This window comes from Myotis yumanensis, unplaced genomic scaffold (genome assembly GCF_028538775.1).
Source record: "Myotis yumanensis isolate MYYU_CA2020_CCGP unplaced genomic scaffold, mMyoYum1.0.hap1 SCAF_3, whole genome shotgun sequence".
Taxonomy (NCBI): Eukaryota; Metazoa; Chordata; class Mammalia; order Chiroptera; family Vespertilionidae; genus Myotis; species Myotis yumanensis.
Genome location: NW_027223754.1, coordinates 206,374,432 through 206,397,517, shown reverse-complemented (window position 1 = coordinate 206,397,517; position 23,086 = coordinate 206,374,432). Strand labels below are relative to the sequence as shown.

Sequence of the window (23,086 nt, the reverse complement as noted above, 5' to 3'; positions counted from 1 at the left end):
CCAGCGAGGACCAGACCCACACCGACAAGGAAACACCGGCTCTCCATGATACGAGCAAGGTGAGTCAACCAAGGTAAACAGAACAAAGGAGAAGGTTCCTTTCCGGCCCACTCAGGTCAGCATGACCTTGACCTCCCTGACCTTAGTGGGGCAAGCTGGACACACACAGAGGCTTCCTCACTAGGGCCCACGTGTCTGCTAGGCCCTGTGAAGAGCACAGGGATGTGTGAGCAGCCTGTCAGGCGAGGTACCAGTTCTCACAAGGCACATGAAGAATGTGCTTGCTCTTTGGAAATTCTTTGACCCGTGGGTATTGATTCTTTGGGATCCTCCATCACTTCCTGCCAGTCCAACATTAAGGAGAGAGCTCTTATATCAGGGTCTTGGCTTAGTGTGAGGAGTCAAGGAAGGCTTCCCTGAAGAGGGGTCACCAAGGGTTGAAGAGGATGGAGAGGAGAGTGGGGGTGAGAGTATTTGGGGCAGAGGACCTGCACCTGCAGGGGCTCTGACTGGGAGGGAGGGCCACTCTGAAAGGACACTGATGGAACTGCAGTGTGGCTACTCGGCTTCCCTGCCAGGACTCCTGTGAGAAAAGGGTTGTGGTCGGAAATCTGGGCGTTGGAGCACTGGACGCTGCCAGCAGCCTCTGCAGGGATGGGAGGTGGCATGGTCGGCACAGAAACCCCTACTGCTGGAGCTATGTGTCTGCAGCCTGGGGACCTGGAGGACAATGCCACAGAGCTGCTGCTGTTGAGGTCAGCAGTAACAGGAAACCCATGAGCTGGAAGTAGCAGGTGGCATCTAGCGATGGCTGCACCAGGAAAGGGCCAGGATGAGAGCACAGCTTTGCCTGTCGCCATGGGTTCAGCTGACAATTATTCAGGAAAAAGTGCCCAAGTGCCTTCCCAGGGGCCCTCCACATTCCACGTATTTATGCATTCATTGCTTGACTCTTGTATGTGCCCTGACCGGGGACCAAACCCCAACCTTGGCGTGTCAGGAAGACACTAACCAACAGCTACCCGGCCAGGCCTGAGGTGTGGACGTTTTCTGACAAATTCGGAGCCAAGAGGGAGCGTTGAGGGAAAAATGACCCTTTCAGAATCCTTGAGTGTTTGAAGGACTTCTGTTGCTGTAGGGAAATGGCATATGGTCCAAAACACAACGAAACAGGAACCAGAACAGCAGCTTCCTCCCTCCTGGCGCCAGCATGACACCCCGTGGGAACCCCGGTTTTCTGTTTGGGAAGCTGTAATACATGTTTTCCTCCCAGGCCCTTTGAGAGTTAGGATTGTGTGATAGGATAGTTAGGACAATGCTTCCCAGGGTGTAAAGGGCTCAGTGCTGCTACTTCTTTCCATAGGGGCTGGACTTCTTAAGGATGAATTAATAAGTGGGCAAGGGTGGGGTCAGAGGTGCTCAGGGGAATTGTGGCCCCGGAGACCAGCCTGGAGGGGGAGAGGTGATACTGATTGATCACAGGTTTAGAGCTGAGGCTCCAACCCCACCCACCTGGACACCCCCTGTCCACTGCCCACCTTGGAGCACCTGCGAGAAGCAGGAGGAATCCTCTTTGCCTGGTAGTTTTACTCCATCAGTGGTGTGTGGACTGAAACATTATTTTCAAATTTAAAAAAAATCCCATAGGTGAACTATAGGGTAAAACGCAGAAATCACATGAATTTTCGAACTATAATGGAGGCTTCACACTAATGTATGGAAATGCCTGAGTGGTGACCTTGGATGCCACCTGTGAGCTTTCTGCTCCTTGGCTTGGGCCTTCACTTGTCCTGAGTTTCCCTTTCTTTTTCTGTGAAATAAGAATAATATGTCTTGTGTGCATATGGCAGGAAACACATTTCCATCCTCTCTGTGCGCACACAAAACATACACCAGTCCCCAGTCCCTTATCTGCATTTATAGAGTCTCCAACTCCCTGTGAGTCACACATTTCTTAAAAGATTTATAAAAGTTATTGATTTGAGAGGGAAGGAAGGATGGGATTGACCGCAAGATGTGAAATACTCACAGCACCTACAAGCTGGATGAGGCCCAGGCTCTCATGAATGAGCTGCGGACCATCAAGAAGGCCATCTGCACAGGTGAGAAGGAGCGGCGGGACCTGATGCAGGTGGGAAACATGCGCCCCTTTGCCCACTCATCTAGCTTTTCTTTATGTAGAATTTTTACAATATTATATATTCGTGCCCGCTAAAAAAAAAAAAATTATTGATTTATTCAGAGAGAGAGAGAGAGAAATGGAAAAAGTGGGGGAGGGAGAGAACTGTTGTCTCTGCTCCTTCTCATAAGGACACCATTCATTTTGGCTTAGGTCTTACACTGATGACCTCATGTAACCCTAATTATAGAATACAGTCACGCGGGGCCAGGCCATTGTGGCTCAGTGATTGAGTGTTGACCCATGAACCAAGAGGTCACTGGTTTGATTCCCAGTCAGGGCACATGCCTCGCTTTCGGGCTTGACCTCCAGTAGTGGTCATGCAGGGGGCAACTGATTGATGCTTCTTTCATATTGATGTTTCCATCTCTATACTTCTCCCTTCCTCTCTCTCTAAAAAGCAATAAAATAAATAAATAAAAAGATGCTGGGAATAGACAGGGCCTAACGGTCTTCCTGTTGGATGTGAGAGCCATGCAGGATTTCCTTTGGGAAAAGCCAGAAAATTCCTGGCACAGTTTGTGTCCCTGGGGATTGTGGCTAGAGAGCCTTCTCTCCCTATGAAAGGGATTGTACAGACTCTGCAGGGTCCTGCTGGCCTGGAAGGGGGAGAGCTGGAATGAAGCTGCACCATGTTGGGTTGAATCCTGAATGTATTTCTGCCCGGCTCTGGGGCTCTGGGCTTATGTCATCTCCCTCTTTAATGGAATGCTAGTCTGTCGGATAGGACTGTGGTGAAGGCCTTGGGGTGAACTACAGTGCCAAGGGTGAGGCAGCAAGTGCACTCACCCTGTCCGGAGGCCCAGAGAGGCCTGGAGCAGGGTGAGAGCCCGGGTTCAGGATGGAGCAAGGGTGGGTCCAGGTGGGAGGATGGTAGGAAGGCTTGGCAGCGGGGCTGGGACTACAGTGAGGCAGCTGAGGCACCTGGCACAGGACTGAGGAGGCCAGGGGCCTAGTGGAGGGCTGTGCAGGGGGTCAGGGGGCACATTTCTTCCTTCCCTGATTTGATCCCCTCTCTGCTGGGGGTAGAGGGCCCTGGGTGATTATGTCCTCCAAGCCTGTCTGCGAGCTGGAGGGCTCCTGACCTCCCTGTGGGACCCTCTTCTCTTCTCCATGGAGTAACCCTGACCAGAGGGAAGGCAGTGAGGCTTAGTGACCGCTTCCAGTCAGAATGGGGGCTGCCAATGGGGTGTCATCTGAGAGATTCTGAGTAGACACACACGTTCCCACCATAGAGGACAGAGCTTCCTGCACCAGCTCATCCAGTCGGGGTTCTCATCCTTAGTAATTCATACCCCTGTCGTGGTTAATCCCCTGACCTTCATGATTGCAGGGGTGAGGCAGATGCACTCTATGCAGACTTGTGCCAGCTGGAAGACATGCCTTCAGCAGACCAGCTGCCTCGGGAGTGGTTTATGAAGGAGTTTCCTCGGGTGAAACAGGACCTTGAGGAACGCATAGGAAAGCTCTATGCACTTGCGGTTGAGATGGACAAGGTGCACAGGGACTGCACCATCACCCCAGTGGCGGCCTCTTCTCGGGCGCTGTGTCTGGCATCCTGACCATCGTTGGCCTGTCTCTGGCACCTGTGACAGCAGGGGTTAGTCTGGTGCTTTCAGCAACTGGGCTGGGACTGGGGGCAGCAGCTGCTGTGACCGGTGTGACCGCCAGCATCGTGGAAGAATCAAAGAATGTGTCATCAAAAGCCAAATCCAGCCGCCTATTGTCAACCGGCAGTGACACAGAGAAGGTGGTTGAGGAGGTTCTACGTTCCAGCACACCCAAAATTGCTTCCTTAGCAACAAAGTACTTCCAGTTCTTGCAAGTCATTGTGAAGAATGCCTGTGCCTTCAAGCTGGCCAAAGCCAATCAGGTCTTAGCAGCCAAGGCCACGCACTTCTTGCGCACTGGGACAGTCTCAGCCCGAAGCAGCAAGCAGCTGCGGAAAGCTTTTGGAGGCACTGCTCTGGCCATGAGCAAAGGAGCCAGGGTCTTTGGTGCAGCCATGGCAGGTATATTCCTTCTCATGGATGTAGTGAACCTAGTGAAAGAGTCAGTGCACTTACATGAGTGCACAAAGGCTGAGTCAGCAGAAGACTTGAAGTCGCAGCTGGAGAGGAGGTTGGAAGAACTCACCTGCATTCACGCAAGTCTACAGGAGGACCTGAATCTGTGATCCCCAGACAGTGCAGGGAGCAGGGTGTGTGGGAGACAGAGGCGTGGACTGACCTTGTTAGAGGGGAAAAGCCGGCGAGATAAAATGGATGGAACTGCGTGTTAAGGTGTTGAGCACAGCGAAGGAGGGGATCATGCAGATGGAAGGTGGGTCAAAGAGAAGGAAGGAACCTGGACCTGGAATCAGGGAAAAGAGGGGACAAGAGAGTGGGGGGGGGGGGGAGACTTTATTTTGACTAAAAAAGACATTGGGGTCATGAATAAAGAAAGACAATTGGAGGAATAAATGCCCGGAAGGCCCGAATTACTAAAGAGTTGACAATGGGAGAAAGGGAAAGAGTTTGAGTTGTTGGGATATGGGAATTACAGTGGCAACTCGGTTGGCCTTCCCCAGGGTCCAGATAGAAAAGGGCAGAGGGCTCCTCCAGTCCCAGCCCTGCACACTGATTAGGATCTCACACCATGCAGGCCCCCTCTGTGTCCTCCTGGTCCCCCTCTACCTCCTGTCCCCTCCTGTTGTCTACCCCATCCCTCTGGGCTGGGTGGTGTTTTTCAAAAGCATTGTGGTAGTCCCTATGGCTGTTGGTCCCATTTTCTGGTTCCCCGCTCTCCTCCTCCTCCCTCCCCTCACCTTCTAGACATATAGTAGGATTGAATTCCTGTCCTCCTTCAGGTTGGGTGCAGATATGTGTATCCAGAGCTCTGACTACTGACTTTTGTTCTTGTTGTTTATTTGTTTTTAAATATATTTTTATTGTTTTCAGAGAGGAAGTGACTGGGAGTGAGAGATAGGAACATCAATGATGAGAGAAAATCATTGATGGGCTGCCTCCTGCAGGACCCCTACTAGGGATCGAGCTGGCAACCTGGGCATGTGCCCTGACCAGGAATTGAATCATTCCATCCTAGTTCATAGGTCAATGCTCAACCACTGAGCCCCACTAGCCGCTGACCCCTGACTATACAGTGGAAGTAATATGTGTCAATTCTAAGCGACAGCATCTAATGCTGATAGAAGACTCCTTTCCTCGGCCGGCAATGTTCCAGAGACTGGCTGCTCCAATGTCCTGGCTCTAGGAGGGGGGACTACATGAGCAGACTGCATGGTGATCAGGAGGTAACCTTTGTGGCTCACGTGGAGAGTGTTTGTTACTGCAGCAAAACCTAGACTATCCTGGCTGATACAATCAAAACCCCTGGAAACATGGTACTACTTGTAGAGCACTGTGAAAGCTGTATATTTTTAATTTCTCATATAAGTTAGAACAATTATTAACAATAATGAATACCACTTATTGAGTGCTTAATATGTGTCAGGCACTATACAAGGTTCTTTGGCAAATGTTTACTTGTTAATCCCCACCATAGCCCTGTGTATTTGGTAATACAGACCTGTGTAGTATAATTAGTCTCATCAATAGAGATGAAGGGACTGAGGCTAAGGGAGACTGAAGTTCAAGACCATAGCTAGCAAGTGGTAGAACTGAGATTCAAATACAGGATCCTTTGAGCTCCAACCCTCAATCTTTCCACCACTAAGCTGCTGTTGTATATAAAGCAGGACTGGGCTGAGGAAGGAAAAAAAACCATGCACTCTAAAGAGAAATGATGTCTTAATAGGAAAAACATTAACATCTGCCTTTTCTTTAAATTGGACGTGAAAGATGAACTTGACAGGCTGAACAAAGGCACCAGCTCCCTGGTGGGATGTCTCACAAAGGAATCTGCGTGCTTTTACACTTCCATTGAACTCGCTTACAGGTGAATAGCAGCAGGCACCAAAGGGTGGGAAAAGATGGAAAGAGGATAATTTTGTCCATCTCTCTCTCTTTTTTTTTTAAATATATCTCTTTATTGATTTCAGAGAGGAAGGGAGAGAGAGAGAGAGATAGAAACATCAATGATGAGAGGGAATCATTGATCAGCTGCGTCCTGCATGCCCCCTACTGGGATTGAGCCTGCAACGTGGGCATATGCCCTTGGTCGGAATCGAACCTGGGACCCTTCAGTCCGCAGGCCAACACTCTATCCACTGAGCCAAACCGGCTAGGGCTGTCCATTACTTTTAAAATGTTTCTGTGCAAGCTGGGCAAAAGCCCGCCTCATGCGTTCACACATTGGAATGGTCTGCGTCTTGTGGGCCTGCCCCACTTCCTCACGCTGTCTATCCTGCCTGCCTCAGACGCCCTTCCTCACTGCCGACCTGTTAACCCTCCAGGGTTAAGCTCCAGTGTCACTGCATTGGCAGCACTTCCCGTCCCTGTCACGACAATCTGGGCTGTCCTCTGTCACCACTGCCGTGTCAGGTGTATGGTGGGGTCTCGCTCCCTCAATGTGAGCTCTTGGAGGACAGGACCTGACGGAGATGTGTGTCTGCAGCTCAAGGTGCCCGTCAGCCAGCCACTCTGATGATGGCACCAGCCCCCTGGGTTACATGCTCCCTGCCCACTCCCACTGCCCTATAAACAGGGGGAGGATAGGGAGGTGGGGATCCTGTTGTGGGCACGAAACTCTTACTGTCCAGCGTGTCTGAGCCAAGCCCTCCTCCCCACATGTTGGAGAGACTGGGCCGGGCAGGGTGAGGGTGCTGGCTGAGCGCCTCCAGCTGGTGACTCCTCCAGCCTCCACCAGGCGATGATGGTGGCAATGCCAGACCCCTTTCCCTGTGATTTTGGGGTTCCTTTTCCCCTGAGTGGGGATTTTCTCACAGTGGGCTGAGAAGGCTTATTGACCGAAGAATTTGTCCAAGACCCCGCCTCCAAGCTGTCGTCATCCAGGAGACCTTTCTTGTGATGTTGGGGGATCCAGCTGAGCCCGACTTAATAGTCACTGGATCTTTTGGGTCCCTAAGTGGGGTGATCTCAGCTCATGCCAAGAGGAGCCCACCTCACCTCATGTGGCTTTGTAGCCCCCACCCGCGTTGTTCCACCAGGAGACCTTGTTCACCGAGGCCACAGACTTCCATCTGGGATCCTTTCTGCGTTCTTATCAGAGGGCCCTTTGGACAACGGGACTCCGCTCCTGTGGGTCTGGCGTGATTCTGCTCCTCACAGGGGGTGTGGGGTGTCCAGCGGCAGTCAGGCCAGTGAAAGGGAGAGGAACCAGGAGGAAGGCAGGTTACAGGAAAAACAAGACAAAAATAACTGTAAACAGGGCCAGAGGCCAAGTGTGACACTTGCTCTGAGTCTTGGCCCTGCTCGCCCTGAGTTCCCTGGTAAAAGGCCCGCCTCTCCCTTTGCCATGGCTTTTTCTCTCTGAAATCAGTCAGTGTTGTCACTTATGCAAAACTATGATCACTCTGCTTCGCCTCCCTGAAACGCTGGGGGAGGTGGCCCTGGCTCCCCATGGACATTTTCCCAGGGTGACCATGCCTGACATAAGTGCCACGTTGGCTCCAGGAGTCCCTGGCAGGCGGGGAAAGCAGAAAAGCCCAACAGCTACACCACTCACAGGCAGAGCCATTTCCCTCCTGTTTCTTGATCTGTAAAATCCAGGTGGTGATTCCTGGAGCCGGTGTGAGAATCAAATAGGAAAGGCCTGGAAGGTGCCCGCACGGTGCCTGGCACGCACTCAGCCCTGCGTCCCTTCCATTTTCAGACTTTTCTGTGTGATGGCGACACTGGGCTTCCTATAGAAAGATCTGCTGTCAAGAGAAAAGGGGCCCAGAGAGGGAACAGCCGGCTTCTCTCTGCCGATGCCCACAACCTTGTGCTCCCACAGACGGCCATGGCCACCAGGGAGGGCCTCCTCAGACAGGTCGCCGTGATTCTGAGGCACTGCCACTGCCACCAGGGACTGGTTCAGAGAGGCCTGATCTGAAGGGTTAGGGGAGATGTGGACACAGAGGCCTTGGGTCTCCCCAAGAGGCCAGGGGAGCAGAGCCTGCAGGGGACAGTGGCCTCTGGGAGGGGGAGATGCTGGAGGGCTTCTCAGAGGAGGTGATCCCAGAGTTGGGCTTTGAAGGATGAGCATGTTGTTCCAGGTGGAGAAGCAGGTGCTCCTGGCAGAAGGACCTACAAAAGCAAATGTCTGGAAACAGCCTGGGTGGGGCCTTCAATAGGAGCAGATACCAGGCAATGCAAGGAGGCAGTGAGCATCTGCTGTGCTCAGGGACTAAGCTCATTGCTGGGATCAAAAGGGTTACTAAGAGGGACATTTGGGGGCGTGTGTAGGGGGGGATGAGAGAGGAATGTTGTGGGGTCAAGCCCCTGGGGTGGAGGGAGAAATTTACCCATAATCCCACTGTCTATCCGTGGCAGGTTTTCCTTATAGAAACCTGAGGGAGGCAGGATGGGCTGAGTTGAGAAGGGCCAGATGGGTCAGACCTGGGGTTGTTCCAGCAGGCAGGGCGGGGCCATCCTGCCGTGGTGCAGTTTGGGTAATGTTCTGGACCGTGAGCTTCTCAGAACTCAGGCATTTGCTTTCAGTTTTCCACAGACCCAGAAGGTTTTTGTGCAGACACAGCTGCCGAGTGGATGTGCACAGCTAAGACCAAGTGGGTCTTGTTCCACATCAACCAGAGGGAGATTCTAGGTAAGTTGGGAAGGTAGGAGCCCCTCCCCCTTCTTCTCATCCTCACACTTTCTAAGATAAGGATTATTGTCGCTATTGTATAGATGGGGGAACCCGAAGATGGGGGTGTGGGGGTGGTAATGGGCCCAAGAGCACATGTAAGCAGTGTCAGAACGTGGATTGGAGCCCAGTTTTGTCTGGGGGTTCCTTCCTCCCCCTGTGGCCATAAACAGCACAGAGAAAGGGGGACACTGCTCAGGTGGGTTCACAATGACCCCTCCAGCTCAGCACAGTCTTGGGCTAGCTGAGACAGGAGCCAGAGCCGCCAGGCGAAGGGGGTTGTTGGGGTGCTGTGGAGGAAGCAGAAGATGTGGGGGAAGGTAAGTGCATCCAATCCTCTGTCCGTGTGGCCTTGCTGCCCTGAGGCTGCCCATAAGGCTGCTGCTGAGGCTGATGGGGACAAAGGATTTCCTTTGAGATTTTGAGAATCCAAACATTGTTTCACCCACCCTTTGAGCTCAGTGCCGGGCCTTGTGGGAAACTGAGGCCCTGAGAGGGGAATGACTGGCCCCGGGTGCCACGATGGGACACTGAAGAGGAGGATAGGTGGGCTCTGCTCTTGGCCGGCAGGTCGTTATCTCCCTAGGGGTCCCAGACTGCGAGAGGACACAGGCAGGGCTGGGGGACTCCCCTCCCCCCTCCGAGTGCACAAATTTTGTGCACCGGGCCTCTAGTATTTAATAATACAGTAAATAGATATTCAAGACAAAAAAGGAAATTAAAAACAAAAATGTATAACATATTTGTCTAATTTGATAGGGCACCAGGTAAAGGGCTTCCTTAGGTATTGGAGTTCCCCAGCATATAGAATGATTCCTAATCTATTTCTAGTCAGAAGTGACTACAGCAATAGATAGGCCTGAGATTGGGAGAGAAAGAGCAATAAGAGATTCTAGATATAAGGGAACTTTGTGCTACATTTACAAAGGCCACACTTCCATCTTCATAATCCAGGAATACCCCTACTCGGCCAATAGGTTTTGGGCACACATTGCAGTAAAAGTGGGGAGGTTGTGAAGACATTATGGTGCATGTCGGTTTTAGCACAGCCAAGAAGGTAGAATGCCTTCTGGAGATTTATATTCATCACTATCCAATCATCACAAGAGACTCCTATAGCCCAATTCCAAGTGTCTCCCCCTTCTATCTCCCAGTAATGTTTTCCACAGTGAAAAGTCTGAGGACTCAAGAAAACAAAACACTCAGAGAGTGGAAAGGCACATGGTACACCTTGAATAACATCCAACACTCAGGCTTATCAAATTTCCCCCTAGGAAGACATGACTTCGAGTTCTTTCCTGACACAGAGGGATAATCTCACTGTGAAAGCTGATCCTTTCCATCATCGGGATGGTCATTGCAGTGAGCTCTGCTTTCACAGGCTGGGGCTTGTGCACACACACTGCCTCACTGTGGTGCGATATGTCTCCAAAATCCAGGAGCATCTCTCCATCTGGTTTATGGCACATTTCCTTCAGCTCTGTATACAATCCTCTTAAAAGCTCCCTCTTGTGTGCCATCCTGGCTTTGCTGTCCTTGAGTTGTTGAAAGATCTCCTTGCCTTCTCTTTGCATTCTCTCTAAATTATCATGCTCTTCAGGATAGAGATCTGGAGGCAACATATCATATTCAGCTCTGATTGCTTGCGCCTTTGAGATCACATAAAACTCCCAAGAACTGGTTGTGAGAGTTTCCACATTCAGGTTTCTGTCATTTTCACATTTCTCCCATAAAGAGCACATTGTCTTGAGGAGTTTCTCTCTGTGCTGCTCAGCGGCCTCTTCTACTGAGCAGTGTCTGTGAGCCTCATGCTCCTGGGAGATAGAGCAGTGCAAACAGAGCAGGCTCCTCTGATCCTCACAGAAGATCTGCTTTGCCTCCATGTGTATCCTACACCTATTGTCCTTAGAGCGAAGGAATTGCCACAGACTGGCTTGTCTGACAATGAGAACCATTTGCTTGAGACACACATTTGTGTGAAATTCTCTGGGCTGGATTGCTTTCTGGCATTCAGAGCAGTGAGCAGGGACTGACCTGTTTGGCCAGCTGAGGAAGAAACAGGGCTTGCAAAAGCTGTGCCCACAGTCTATGGTGATGGGGTCTATGAAATAGTTCCTGCACATGGAGCAGATGAGTCCATTCTGGAAGACTTGCAAGATGTGATCCATATTTTGTATGAGCTTCTCCTGATTCAAACTCTGCTTGGAACATTCAACTGGCAGGACTCAAACTTCTCCTTCTCAGTGCAAGCTCGCAGGCTCGCTCGGCTCGCAGGCTCACTCAGCCCGCAGGCTCACTGGCGTGGTTATCATTAAATACTCGTGGGGTGATTGAGTACTCGAGGGGTGTGATTAAGTAATTAAGCCTAGGAGCCTCTCAGAGCCACCAGGTGCCCACCCTTGAGGTTTTCGCAGAACTAGCTGGGCCAGAGCCTCTGGTCCTGCCCAGGGATGAAGCTGACAAGCCTGAGCTCCTCGAAGGTCCCCCACAGCCAGCCCGTGCCCCCCACCCTGCTGCCAGGCTGCTGTGGCTGCCTGGTTGTTGTCTGTTTTTTTTAAAAAAGAGACCACACTCTTGTTGACTGTCCTTTAATCCAATCCCTACCTGCTTTCTCCCACTTCATGTAACCTTCCTTATATCCCCTCCTTCATTTCAAAGTCAGAGAAGAAGCTGAGTACCTGTTATTCTCCAGAGCATTTTAGATCTTGCACAGTTTCGCTCAAATAAACTTTCCCAAAAATCCTTTAAAAAAAATACAGCCTTAAAAAGGAAGGGCATTCTGGCCCATGTTCCAACAGGCATGACCCTTGAGGACACTATGCTAAGTGAAATAAAGCCGTCTCAGGACGATAAACATTGTGTGATTCCACTTAAATGAAGCTCTCGAATCCGTAGCGATGGGAAGTAGAGAGTCAGTCCAGGGGCTGGGAGGTGGGGGATGGGGAGTTATTGTTTAGTGGGCACTGAGTTCTGTTTTATAAGATGAAGAGAGCTCTGGAGGCTGGTTGCACAACAGGGTAAATATAATTTAACACTATTGAACTGTACCCTTAAAAATGGTAAATTATATGTTGTGCATGTTTTAGCATAATAAAAGAATTTTTAAAAGAATGATGTGTGTGTATGTTTAAAAAGTACTATGAGCTGGAAGATGGAAAAGGTGGACACCTCATATCCTGTGAGCATAAATGTAAATTGGTGCAATTTGTTTGCATTAGAGTGTGGTTCTAGGCATAAAGGAAATTTATATGGTGATACCCTCTTTCCCAGTCATTCTATTTATTAAATATCTTAAGGGAAGCAATCTCAAATGCAGACAAACTTTTATGCCTGAAGGATGTTTCTGTGCTGTTTCATAAAGAACTAGAAGCAAGCTAAGGTCCACCAGTGGGCGTGGCAGAAGAGAGACCTGGGCACCATCAGGAGGGCTGGGCATCCCACAGCAGGGCTGCAGGGATGGGGCCAGGACTGCAGGACCCCAGGCCCCTCTTTCTAGAATTATGGAGATCCAGCTACCGCCCTCTGAGGTGATTCTGCCTGGGGCGTGATGAGGGCTAAGCACAGGGTAGAACAGGGGGAGGGTGACAGGGGAGTGGCACCTTCAGCCTTTGGGGGGCTGGTGCTGCGGGTGGGTTTGTCTCAAGGACAGCCCTGCCCACAATGAACGTGAGCTCCACCTGCTACATCTGGGAGGCCTGCAAGCTGAGTCCCCCTCCCAGGTGAGCTGGACCACCTTCTCTGTCCTCCCCAGAGAGCAGCTGCAAGAAGCAGTGAGCAAACTGCTTCCCAGGCTGAGCACTGAAGGGGAACCCGAGCATTTCAGAGAGAACACGCCCTGAGGAGCAGAAAGCAGCCGTCCCAGGTGGTGACCCTGGGACCTGGGCCTGGAGCAGCCCTCCCTCCAAACGCCCTCCACGGGGGAGGACAGAAATGGCCTCTCCTGCCAGGCCAGGCTGCGGGTCTTGCCTGCAGTGACGGTGGCTGCAGGGGGTGAGCAGGGCCATCTTCCAAGGCCCCATCTGAGGGACAGCAGATTCCGGCTGCTTCTCAGAGAACAAACATCCTCCTGGAGTCTGTGGTTTCTTTGTAGCCCTCACCTGAGGATATGATGTTATTGATTTTAGGGAGAGAGAAACCCTGATCGGCTACCGCCCATACGCGCCCCCACCGGGATTGAATACGAAACCCAGGCATGTGCCCTGACCGGAATGGAACCCACACCCTCTCTGGTGTACCGGACGACACTCCAACCACTGACCACCCTGGCCAGGGCGGGGTTTCTTTTTTGGACCAAGTCTCAGCTCAGATTTGTAGCGGAGCCTGCATCAAGGTTTGCAGAGGTGAGCTTCTCCCACAGGTGAGTCTGTATCAGTTGTGTGCTGAGCAGCGTAAAGCAACAATGACTTACTAGTATACGTTCTCATGAGATATGGGTAGGACCTGAGCAGAGCTCAGCTGCGTCCAGCTGCAGGTTGGGCTGGCCTGGGCTGGAAGGTCCCGGAAGGCATCTCTCAGCGCTGATGCTGGCTGTCGCTGGGGTGTCTCACACATGGTGCCCTTTCCTCCAGGGCTCTCTCTCCATCCTCCACTAGGACAGCCTGGCCTTCCTCAGTGCAGGGCAGCTGGGTGCCAAGAGGGCAAAACCGAAAACCGAGGGCTGGGCCTAACCCCACAGAGCAACACTTCTGCTGCATTCCAGGGGCCAAATCAAGTCACATGACCAGATTCAGACCCAGACTCTGCTTTTGGTGGGAGGAGGGGCACGCACTCACAGGGAGGGTCAGACTGTTGGTGGGCCTGCTGGACCTGCCCTCCCAGACCTCTCAGCGTTAGTGACCCAGCCCCAGGCAGGGACCCAGCAACCTCTTCAGCCTGGCGCAGACACTGACAGGACCTGGGAGCTTCTTAGTGAAGCCTGGGCCGGTCAGAGGACACGGGGCAAATGCCAGGAGGGTGAGGAAGGGTCTCTGGTAGCTGAGGAGCACCGGGGAGAGTCTCTGGGAACTTTGAAGGAGGAATGGGGGGCCCGAAGGGAGAATCTCAGTCATTGTGCCAGAGACCAGTACAGCATCGTCCTTAAAGTACAGCGTTGGAGGCAACTGGGCAGGTCTTGAACCCTGACTCGCACTCACCAGCCACGGAACAATGAGGCCACTATTTTGTCTTCCCAGGTCTCACTTCCTCTTCTGCAAAGGGGCTAATAACCACCCACCCTTCACAAGGTTACTGTTAGTTAATGGAGTAAAATACAATAACGGACACCTGGTACTTTCTTACAATAAGGCCGTGTGCTCTTATTCTTATGGCATGATTAGTGTTACTGTAGCTCTGTTTTCTGTTGCACCCTGACGTAGGTCTAGGGCAGTGGTCAGCACACTCATTAGTCAACAGAGCCCAATATCTATAGTACAAAGATTGAAATTTCTTTTGAGAGCCAAATTTTTTAAACTTAAACTATATAGGTAGGTACATTCTTATTAACTTAATTAGGGTACTCCTAAGGCTTAGGAAGAGCCACACTCAAGGGGCCAAAGAGCCGCGTGTGGCTCTCGAGCTGCAGTTTGCCGACCATGGGTCTAGGGTGTTCACACGGTGTAGTAGTTGTGACTATACTTAGCCCATAAACCTGGGCGTGCGCAAATGTCTTCCTTCACTTTTCCATGTCTGAACTAGATTTCGTTATTGATTCTCCATTCCCTTCGAGGATGGACACGTATCAGTCCATCTGGGATTTCCCGCCTCTCCCCAGGGTGGCAGCGAGCCCGTGGAGGGGACTCACATTGAACCAAGGCCTGGGGAGCGGTCTCCTCACCACCCATAGGTATCTCTCTGGTGTTGGTCATTGTATGAGTCAGGGTTCAGGTGGAGAAACAGGAGCAGTGGGATGTAGTAAGGGATGTATTGCCAGCCATTGGCTTCTGCAGTGGCGGGAGCTGGCTAGGCAAGTTCGAGTCTGCAGGGCAGGCTGTGAGGAAGGCTGACCCTGGCCCACAGGTGGACTTTCTCCTTTAGTGGGGCTTCTGTTCTGCTCCTGAAGCCTTTCCACTGATTGACTCGGACACACCCAGGTGATCTATCTCTAACTGAAACTGATCATATACACCAGTGGTTCTCAACCTTGGCTGCACATTAGAATCACCTGGGAATCTTTTTAAAATCCTGATTTCTGAGCCTCATCCAGATATCAGGATTTTAAAAAGATTCCCAGGTGATTCTAATGTGCTGCCAAGGTTGAGAACCACTGATATAGACTAATCTCAGCCACAAAATACCTTCACAGCAGCATCTAATGTTTGAGTAACTGGGGACTCCAGCCTACACATAAAATTGACCATCACAGTCATCAACCCCCAGCCAGCCTCCTGTCTCAAGCCAGTCCCTCTCCCCTCCCCTTAACACACACACACACACACACACACACACCAGCACAGTGTGGGGCCAGGTAGCCTGGATTTGAATCTCGCTCTGCCATTAGTAGCCGTGGCACATTGGACAGATTCCTTAGCCTCCCTAAACCAGACTATGAAATGGGGGGATAATAGTATCTACCTCCTGTGGCTGTTGTGAGGATCAAATGGGCAAGAACTTCCAAAGAGTGCTTAGGACAGCGGCTGACACAGAAATATTCTCTCTGCTCCTGCCCCACCCCATGCTGCACACGCTGCTCTCAGGTCTCCAACCTTGCGAAGGGGCTGCGTTATTTTCCTGCCCCAGCACATCACATGGCCAGCCAACCGGAGAAAAGGAGTTAAGCACATGGGCAGCCCAGCCAAAGGGGTCCTGGCCGTGAGAGCGCGCCCCCCGGAGGAAATAGGGAGAAATAATAGGAAATAGTCGTTTAGGACCCTGGCAGCTTTGCTGGGAAACAGAGGGTAACACAAAGGGAAGCCGTTCCCTTCTCCCTCTTTCTTCCTAAGATTCCTTTGAAGGGACTTCGTGGCCAGCACACGCTCTAAAAAGAGGAGGCGGCCCAGCAGCTCTTTGCACAGCGCCAGGCGCCAACAGCCGACTCGCCGCCAGAGGGCGCGACTGAGCTGCCGCCACGGTCGCAGGCGGAGCCGGCAGGGACTCGGGACGTGTCATCGTCCTGCGATTTCTTGAAAAACGCGAGGAAAGCCTGGCACTTCCTGGAAAGCACTGGGTGGGAGGCTCCAGAGTTTGTGATTCATGAGATTTCTGAGGCTGTGACTTCATTGGCCTGCCAGCCCGGGGACAGCGGTCATGTGACCCTGTCCGTTCCCAGGAGGGCTGTGGCTGAGATCCTTGGAGCCAGGCTTGTGGTGCTTCTGCCCCTCCCTCCAGTCCCTGCATAAGCACGACCTTAGATCTGACCGTGCTGCCTCGCTTTCCCCTGATGTCGCCGAGGGAGCTTTAATTAGCTCTGCAGACCCCTCTGCGATGCCTGACTGAAGGCAGCCACTGTGAGCACGCAAGGTCCTATGGGTAAAGGACCTGCTGATACATGACCCTGGCATCACCAGCTTGGCCTCTCTGCTAATGAGGCTTCATTTATGTCCAGGTGACCGATACTGGCCAGAGAAGGCTGGAGGGAAAGGAGAGTATTTGGATAAAAAGTGACACCTTGCGGGGCTTTGTTAAAATGCACCCTCCCCCGCTTCCCTCCATCTTCCACCACCTCTCCAGCCAGGGTTTGTAGACCAAGCTGGTGCCCTCAGATCCCAGCCCTGCCTGGGAGGTGAGGTCAAGAGGTAGTTCCTGTCCCCTACCCTCTAGTTCATCAGGACCTCATGCTAATCAGACCCCACAGGCCCCTCTGTGCTTGAAGAGAGGCAGGTTGGGGTCAGGGAAGGAGCTTGCGTTTTGAAAAGGAGTAGACTTGGGACCAGGGCTGGAATCTTGCTTCTGCTAATAACAGCATGACCCTGCTTAGTTCATAAGTTCTATGAGCCTCAGTTTTCTCATCTGTATGATAGGCATCATAATACCTACCTCTTAGGATTAAAGATATATGTGCAGTGCCTAGTACAGAACCTGACATGTAGCACACAGCCAATAAATGTTTGTTGCATAAGTGAATCATTTATTCACCTATAAATATATACAGTATTTAACTTAGAACATATATTTGTTTATATATAAATGAAGTAACCAATTAATATTGTAGATAAGTAGGATGTCAACATTATAGACCCAAAGATCTGGGAGCACCTCAGAAATCAGGGCCCAGCGCCTCATAGTAGATACTTAGAGTCTTCCCAGATCCAATTATCATGGCAGAGAAGGTATGATGTGGATTATAGGGTCAAACTGCTTGGTTCAAACTCCTGCTGAGACACTAAGTAGAGTGTGACCTTGGGCAAGTTACTGAATCTCTCTTTGACTTTTTCCTCATCTAGAAAATAGGCATAATCATAGCTGCCTCACAGGTGCTGAAAAGATGAATGAAAGAATATCTGAAAGCCCTGGCCAGTGTGTCTGAGTTGGTTGGAGCATTGTCCTGTACACCAAAAGGTCACAGTCAGGCACATACCCAGGTGGTGGGTTCGGTCCCGGTTGAGGTTGGGGTCCCAATTGATGTCTCTCTCTCTCTTTTCCTCTCTCTGATATCAATAAAAACATATATATTTTTAAAAGTTAGTTGCAATGTAGAATCTGAACATGTCAATGAATTTTTCTTACTCTTTTGCATTAAAATCCATTGAGCTCACCCTGGCCAGTGTGGCTCACTTGGTTGGAGCATCGTCCCGTACACCAAAAGGTGGCAGGTTTGATTTCCAGTCAGGGCACATACCTAGGTTGCGAGTTTAGTCACCAGTTGGGGCCCTTACAAGAGGCAACAGATCAATATTTCTCTCTCTCCCTCTCTCCCTCTCTCCCTTCCTCTCTCACTAAAATAAGTAGTAGTAATCATGTCCTCAGTGAGGATGAAAAAAAATCCATTGACTTATCTTGCATTTTAATCTATCCTTTATCCATGCATGATTTTGGAACATAATACATTAGTCCTGTTAAAAGATATCAAGCCAATGACTCATGCAAATCTTTGAAATATTGACACATTTCATAACTAGAGGCCTGGTGCACAATATTCGTGCACTGGGGCGGGGGGGTGTCCCTCAGCCTGGCCTGCGCCCTCTCGCTGGCAGTCAGACATGCCCCAAGGGGTCCTTATTGCTGCTGCTGAGGTGGGAGAGGCTCCCACCACTGACACTGCGCTCACCAGCTGTGAGCCTGGCTTCTAGCTGAGTGACATTCCCCCTGTGGGAGCGCACTGACTCTCTCATTGAGCGTCTGCCCCCTGGTGATCAGTGTGCATCATAGCAACCAGTCGTTCTGCCATTCGGTCAATTTGCATATTAGCCTTTTATTATAAAGAATGAAAAAATTTCATATTACCATTAATTTCATCAGAAAATTCTTTCAGCATTGGGAAGCTGTCAAATCCATGGTGTCAAATTTCCAACATTTATATTTTTGCTCAAAAACTCAAATTTTATTGGAAACAAGTAGCTGTCAGTTGATTTCCTTGAAGTCACAGGCTCACTATGTCCATTTTCAAGAAAATGCCTGCCAAATGCCGAAACCTGAATAGTCATATCTATATTTTTAACAATTGTCCTTCAAGTGAAAATGGTGCCCCATGACAAATGCCTAGTTTTACCTGCAACTCAAACGATTGCACAGGTGCTTTTCCTGGAGATCACCGTGGTACTGCAGTTTGAGCAGAAATGTTTTGTGCATCTTTCCCATTCATGCATACATAACATTAGAGAAAGGCACATACTGGCCTTGTCTGGATTTCTCCTTGGTTAGAGCATCGACCCAAAGGGTCTTGGGTTTGATTCCCAGTCAAGGGCAGGTACCTCGGCTGCAGATTCCCCAGCCCCAGTGGGGCATATACAGGAGGCAACCAATCGATGGATGGGTCTCTCTCACCTGGATGTTTCTCTCTCTCTCCCCCTCCAACCTCCCTTCCCTCTGTCTGTCCCCGTCTTCCCTCGCTTCTATTCTCTTTAGAAATCATGGGAAAAGCCCTAACCTGGTTTGGCTCAGTGGATAGAGTACCGGCCTGTGGACTGAAAGGTCCCAGGTTCAATTCTAGTCAAGGGCATGTACCCTGGTTGTGGGCACATCCCCAGTAGGAGGTGTGCAGGAGGCAGCTGATCAATGTTTCTCTCTCATCAATGTTTCTAACTCTCTATCCCTTTCCCTTCCTCTCTGTAAAAAATCAATAAAATATATATTTTAAAAAAAGAAATCATGGAAAAAATATCCTCAGGTGAGGATTTAAAAAAAATTTTTTTTAAAAAGTCCTGTACTCAAGGGTCAAGGCTTAGTAATACAATAATTTTACTGTTTCATCAAGGATTGTTTCCCCTTTGATAGTATTTAACAGTACTTTTGAAAAAAAAACCCTCATTTGAGGATATATTTAATGAGTTTAGAGAGAAAGGAAGGGAGCGGCGTACAGGAGCATTGATGTGAGAGAGAACAAGGAGGACAAGGGAAGTGAGGAGACCAATGTCCCCGCAGTTGCAAAAGGGGGAGGGAGCGAAGGTTTTCCTCAGAGAAGGGAGATGGCACCCACGTGACGCGAGGTGTGGACTCCAGCCGCGAGCCTGGGCCACTGGCCAGCGGGGCTGCTAAGGACAGCTGGGCGCCGCTGGGCAGGACGTGCTTTATATATAAATGTATTTTCATTGATTTCAGAGGAAGAGAGAGACAGAAACATCAATGATGAGAGAGAATCATTGATCGGCTGCCTCCTGCCACCCCATACCGGGAATGGGGCCCGCAACCTGGGTATGTGCCCTTGGTCAGAATCACACCCCGGACCCCTCAGTCTGCAGGCCATGCTCTATCCACTGAACCAAACCAGTCAGGGCAGGACATTCTTTTTTTTTTAATGTGTGATATGTATACACCCCCCAAAGGGGGCTTGTGCCCTGACAGGGATTTGAACCTTGACCTCCTGGTTCATAGGTTGATGTTCAACCACTGAGCCAAGCTGGCCGGGCTGGACAGGACATCTTGACCAGTTGAGCCTCTGAGCAGGCGCACTTCCTCCCTAGGGAGGGAGCAGCAGGAGGTGCCCTGGGAGGGAGGTGGGGCCAGGCCCCATAGGATGGGGGGTTGTCCTTCTTTTCAGTAAGGAGGTTTCCTGATTCGTTCACCTTGGTTCTCACATCGGACGCTCCTGGGTTGGGTTTCCGGTTCACCACTTCATTGCAACCTGACCAACGGGTGTGGAAGTTTTATTTTTCTTTTTTCTTTTTATTTATTGTTTGATTTTAGAGACAGAGGCAGGGAGAGAGAGTGAAAGAGAAACATGAATTTGTTGTTCCACGTATTTATGCATTCATTGCTTGACTGTTGTACGTGCCCTGACCGGGGATCGAACCCCAACCTTGGCGTGTCAGGATGACACTAAGCCAGCTACCCAGCTAGGGCTGAGGTGTGGACGTTTTCTGACAAATCTGGAGCCAAGAGGGAGCGTTGAGGGCAGAAAATGACACTTTCAGGACTTCTGTTGCTGTAGGGAAATGGCATATGGTCCAAAACACAACGAAACAGGAACCAGACCAGCAGCTTCCTCCCTCCAGGGGCCAGCATGTCATCCTGTGGGACCGCGGTTTTCTGTTTGGGAAGGTGTGATACATGTTTTCCTCACAGGCCCTGCAATAGAATTGTGTGGGTGACAAGGCTTCCCAGGGTGTAAAGGGCTCAATGCTGCTACTTCTTTCCCACGAGGGTTGGGCTCCTTAACACGTTAAGCGCCCAGCCTGTTTTGTCTTCCAGACGGAAAGTATAGTGCCCGTCCCCGGATGAATTAAATGTTGAGAAACCGTGATAGGATGCGCACCGAAATGCACCCTCTGAACCTTTTGGAAGGGTACAGTCGGCAGCATTGCGTCCATTCACATTGTTGCGCAGCCATCACCACCATCCATCCACAGAACTGGAAATCTGTCCCCATGGAACATTCCACGCCCCTCCCTTCCCAGCCCCTGACTACTTCCTGTCTGTGAACTTGTCTACCCGGTACCTCATAGGTGGAGTCATAGAGCATTTGTCCTTTGTGATGACATTACAGGTAAGCATATTGTCCTCGAGGTTCCTCCATGCGGTAGCCTGTCAGAATGGCCTTTTCGGGGTGAATAATACTCCATCGTGTGTGTGACAGAGTTCTTATCCACTTACCCACCGATGGACACCTGGGTAGCTTCAACCTTTGGCTGTTGTGAGTGATGCTACCGTGAACATGAGTGGACAGGTATCTCTTCGAGACCCTGTTTGAAATCGGGAGGCGTGCGGAGAAGTGCTGGATCGTGATGTCACTCTCCGGTTAATTTCTGAGGAGCTGCCATCTTGACTTTCTCAGTAGCTGGATGCTATTACTTTTCTGTTGTTGTTCATCCTCACCTGAGGATATTTTTCCATTGCTTTTTTTAAAGAGAGTGAAGGGACAGTGAGAGAAACATTGATGTGAGAGAGACACATCGATTGGTTGCCTTCCACCTTCACCCCAACCAGGGCTGGGGATCAAACCTGCAACCCAGGTACGGGACCTTGACTGGAATTGAACCCGGGATTCTTCAGTCTGAGGGCCATAGCTGTATCTACTGAGCCAAAGCAGACAGGGAGGATGTTATTACTTCTAAAGTCTGGGAGGTGGTCCCTCCAGAAGCTCTTTTGGAGGTGTCTGATGGTGCAGTTTTCATAGCTGCCTCTGCACCCCTGCCCGCCACTCCCCACCCCTCCTATGCTGGGAACTGATGAACTTGAGGCTCCTTCCTCTCATCCTTTGTTCTGGGCAGAGTGCCTTTCCACTTACAATCATTAATCAAGATAAATTACTCCATTTCCTGTTTTAAACTGACATCCAAACTCTGAGAATGTGCCCAGTTCGCTTACACATTGTACGTTCACTGACATTAAACACAGTGCATTCGTCTTGACTTCAACACAAAAATACTAACATTATGGGTTTGAGTTTTGTCATCTTTATTCTTAGTCCTGACCCCTCCTACTTTGACATTTGTCCCTCACTCAGGGCCCAATTTTGCCACCTGAGGAAAGACAAGGAGGCCGTCCCCTGGATGATGCTGGCAGCCTGGCAACGAGGGGCTGAGAACAGTGGCCACTTCCCGTGAGGTCGGCAGGTGCTGTTGGCATGGAGTGTGCTCTGCAGACCAAGGTGCCCGTTGGCGAGCCACTGTGATGACGGCACCAGCCCCCTGGTTACATGCTCCTGCCCACTCCCACTGCCCTATAAACAGGAGGAGGACACAGAGATGGGGTCCCTGTTCTGGACACTAAACTCTTCGTGTCCAGCGTGTCTGAGCCAAGCTCCCCTCCTCACGTGTTGGAGAGACTGGGCCAGGCCAGGTGAGGGTGCTGGCTGAGCGCCTCCAGCTGGTGACTCCTCCAGCCTCCACCAGGCGATGCTGGTGGCACATGCCAGACCCCTTTCCCTGTGATTTTGGGGTTCCTTTCCCCCTGAGTGAGAGTTCTCCTCACAGTGGGCTGAGATGGCTTATTGACCAAAGAATTTGTTCAAGACCCCACCTCTGAGCTGTTGTCATCCCAGGTGTCCTTTCTTGTGATGTCGGGGGTCCAGCTGAGCCCGACTTAATAGTCACTGGGTCTTTTGAGTCCCTAAGTGGGGTGATCTCAGCTCAAGTCAAGAGGCGCCCATCTCACCACATGTGGCTTTGTAGCCCCCAACCCAGGTGTTCCGCCAGGAGACCGTGTTCACGGAGGCCACAGATGTCCATCTGGGGTCCTTTCTGCGTTCTTATCAGAGGGCTCCTTTGGACAACGGGACTCCGCTCCTGTGGGTCTGGTGTGATTCTGCGCCTCACAGGGCATGTGGTGTGTCCAGCGGCAGTCAGACTTCTGAAAAGGGGAGGAACTTGGAGGAAGGCAAGTTACAAGAAAAACAAGACAAAAAATAACTGTAAACAGGGCCAGAGGCCAACTCTGACACTTGGTGCAAGGCCGGCCTCTCCCCTCACCTTGGCTTCCTCTTCTCTGAAACCAGGCGTTTGCTGGGGGATTATTTCAGGCTCTGGTGTGTGATCCTCATGCAATACCATCATCACTCTGCCGCCCCTCCCTGAAACACTGGGGGAGGTGGCCCTGGATCCCCATGGACATTGGTCTGGGATGAGCAGGCCTCATGGAGGGGCCACATTG

The 23,086-nt window shown here is 50.9% G+C and overlaps 1 protein-coding gene across 1 annotated transcript; it reads right to left on the bottom strand.

The window, feature by feature from the left end:
• Positions 1–9,508: 9,508 nt before the first annotated feature.
• LOC139005434 (putative tripartite motif-containing protein 49B) lies at positions 9,509–11,549 on the bottom strand. Its single transcript, XM_070407663.1, has 3 exons — positions 11,531–11,549; positions 10,248–11,141; positions 9,509–9,522 (listed from the first exon to the last, which is right to left on the bottom strand). The coding sequence occupies exons 1-3, from the start codon at positions 11,547–11,549 to the stop codon at positions 9,509–9,511; spliced, it is 927 nt and encodes a 308-aa protein (XP_070263764.1).
• Positions 11,550–23,086: the final 11,537 nt, after the last annotated feature.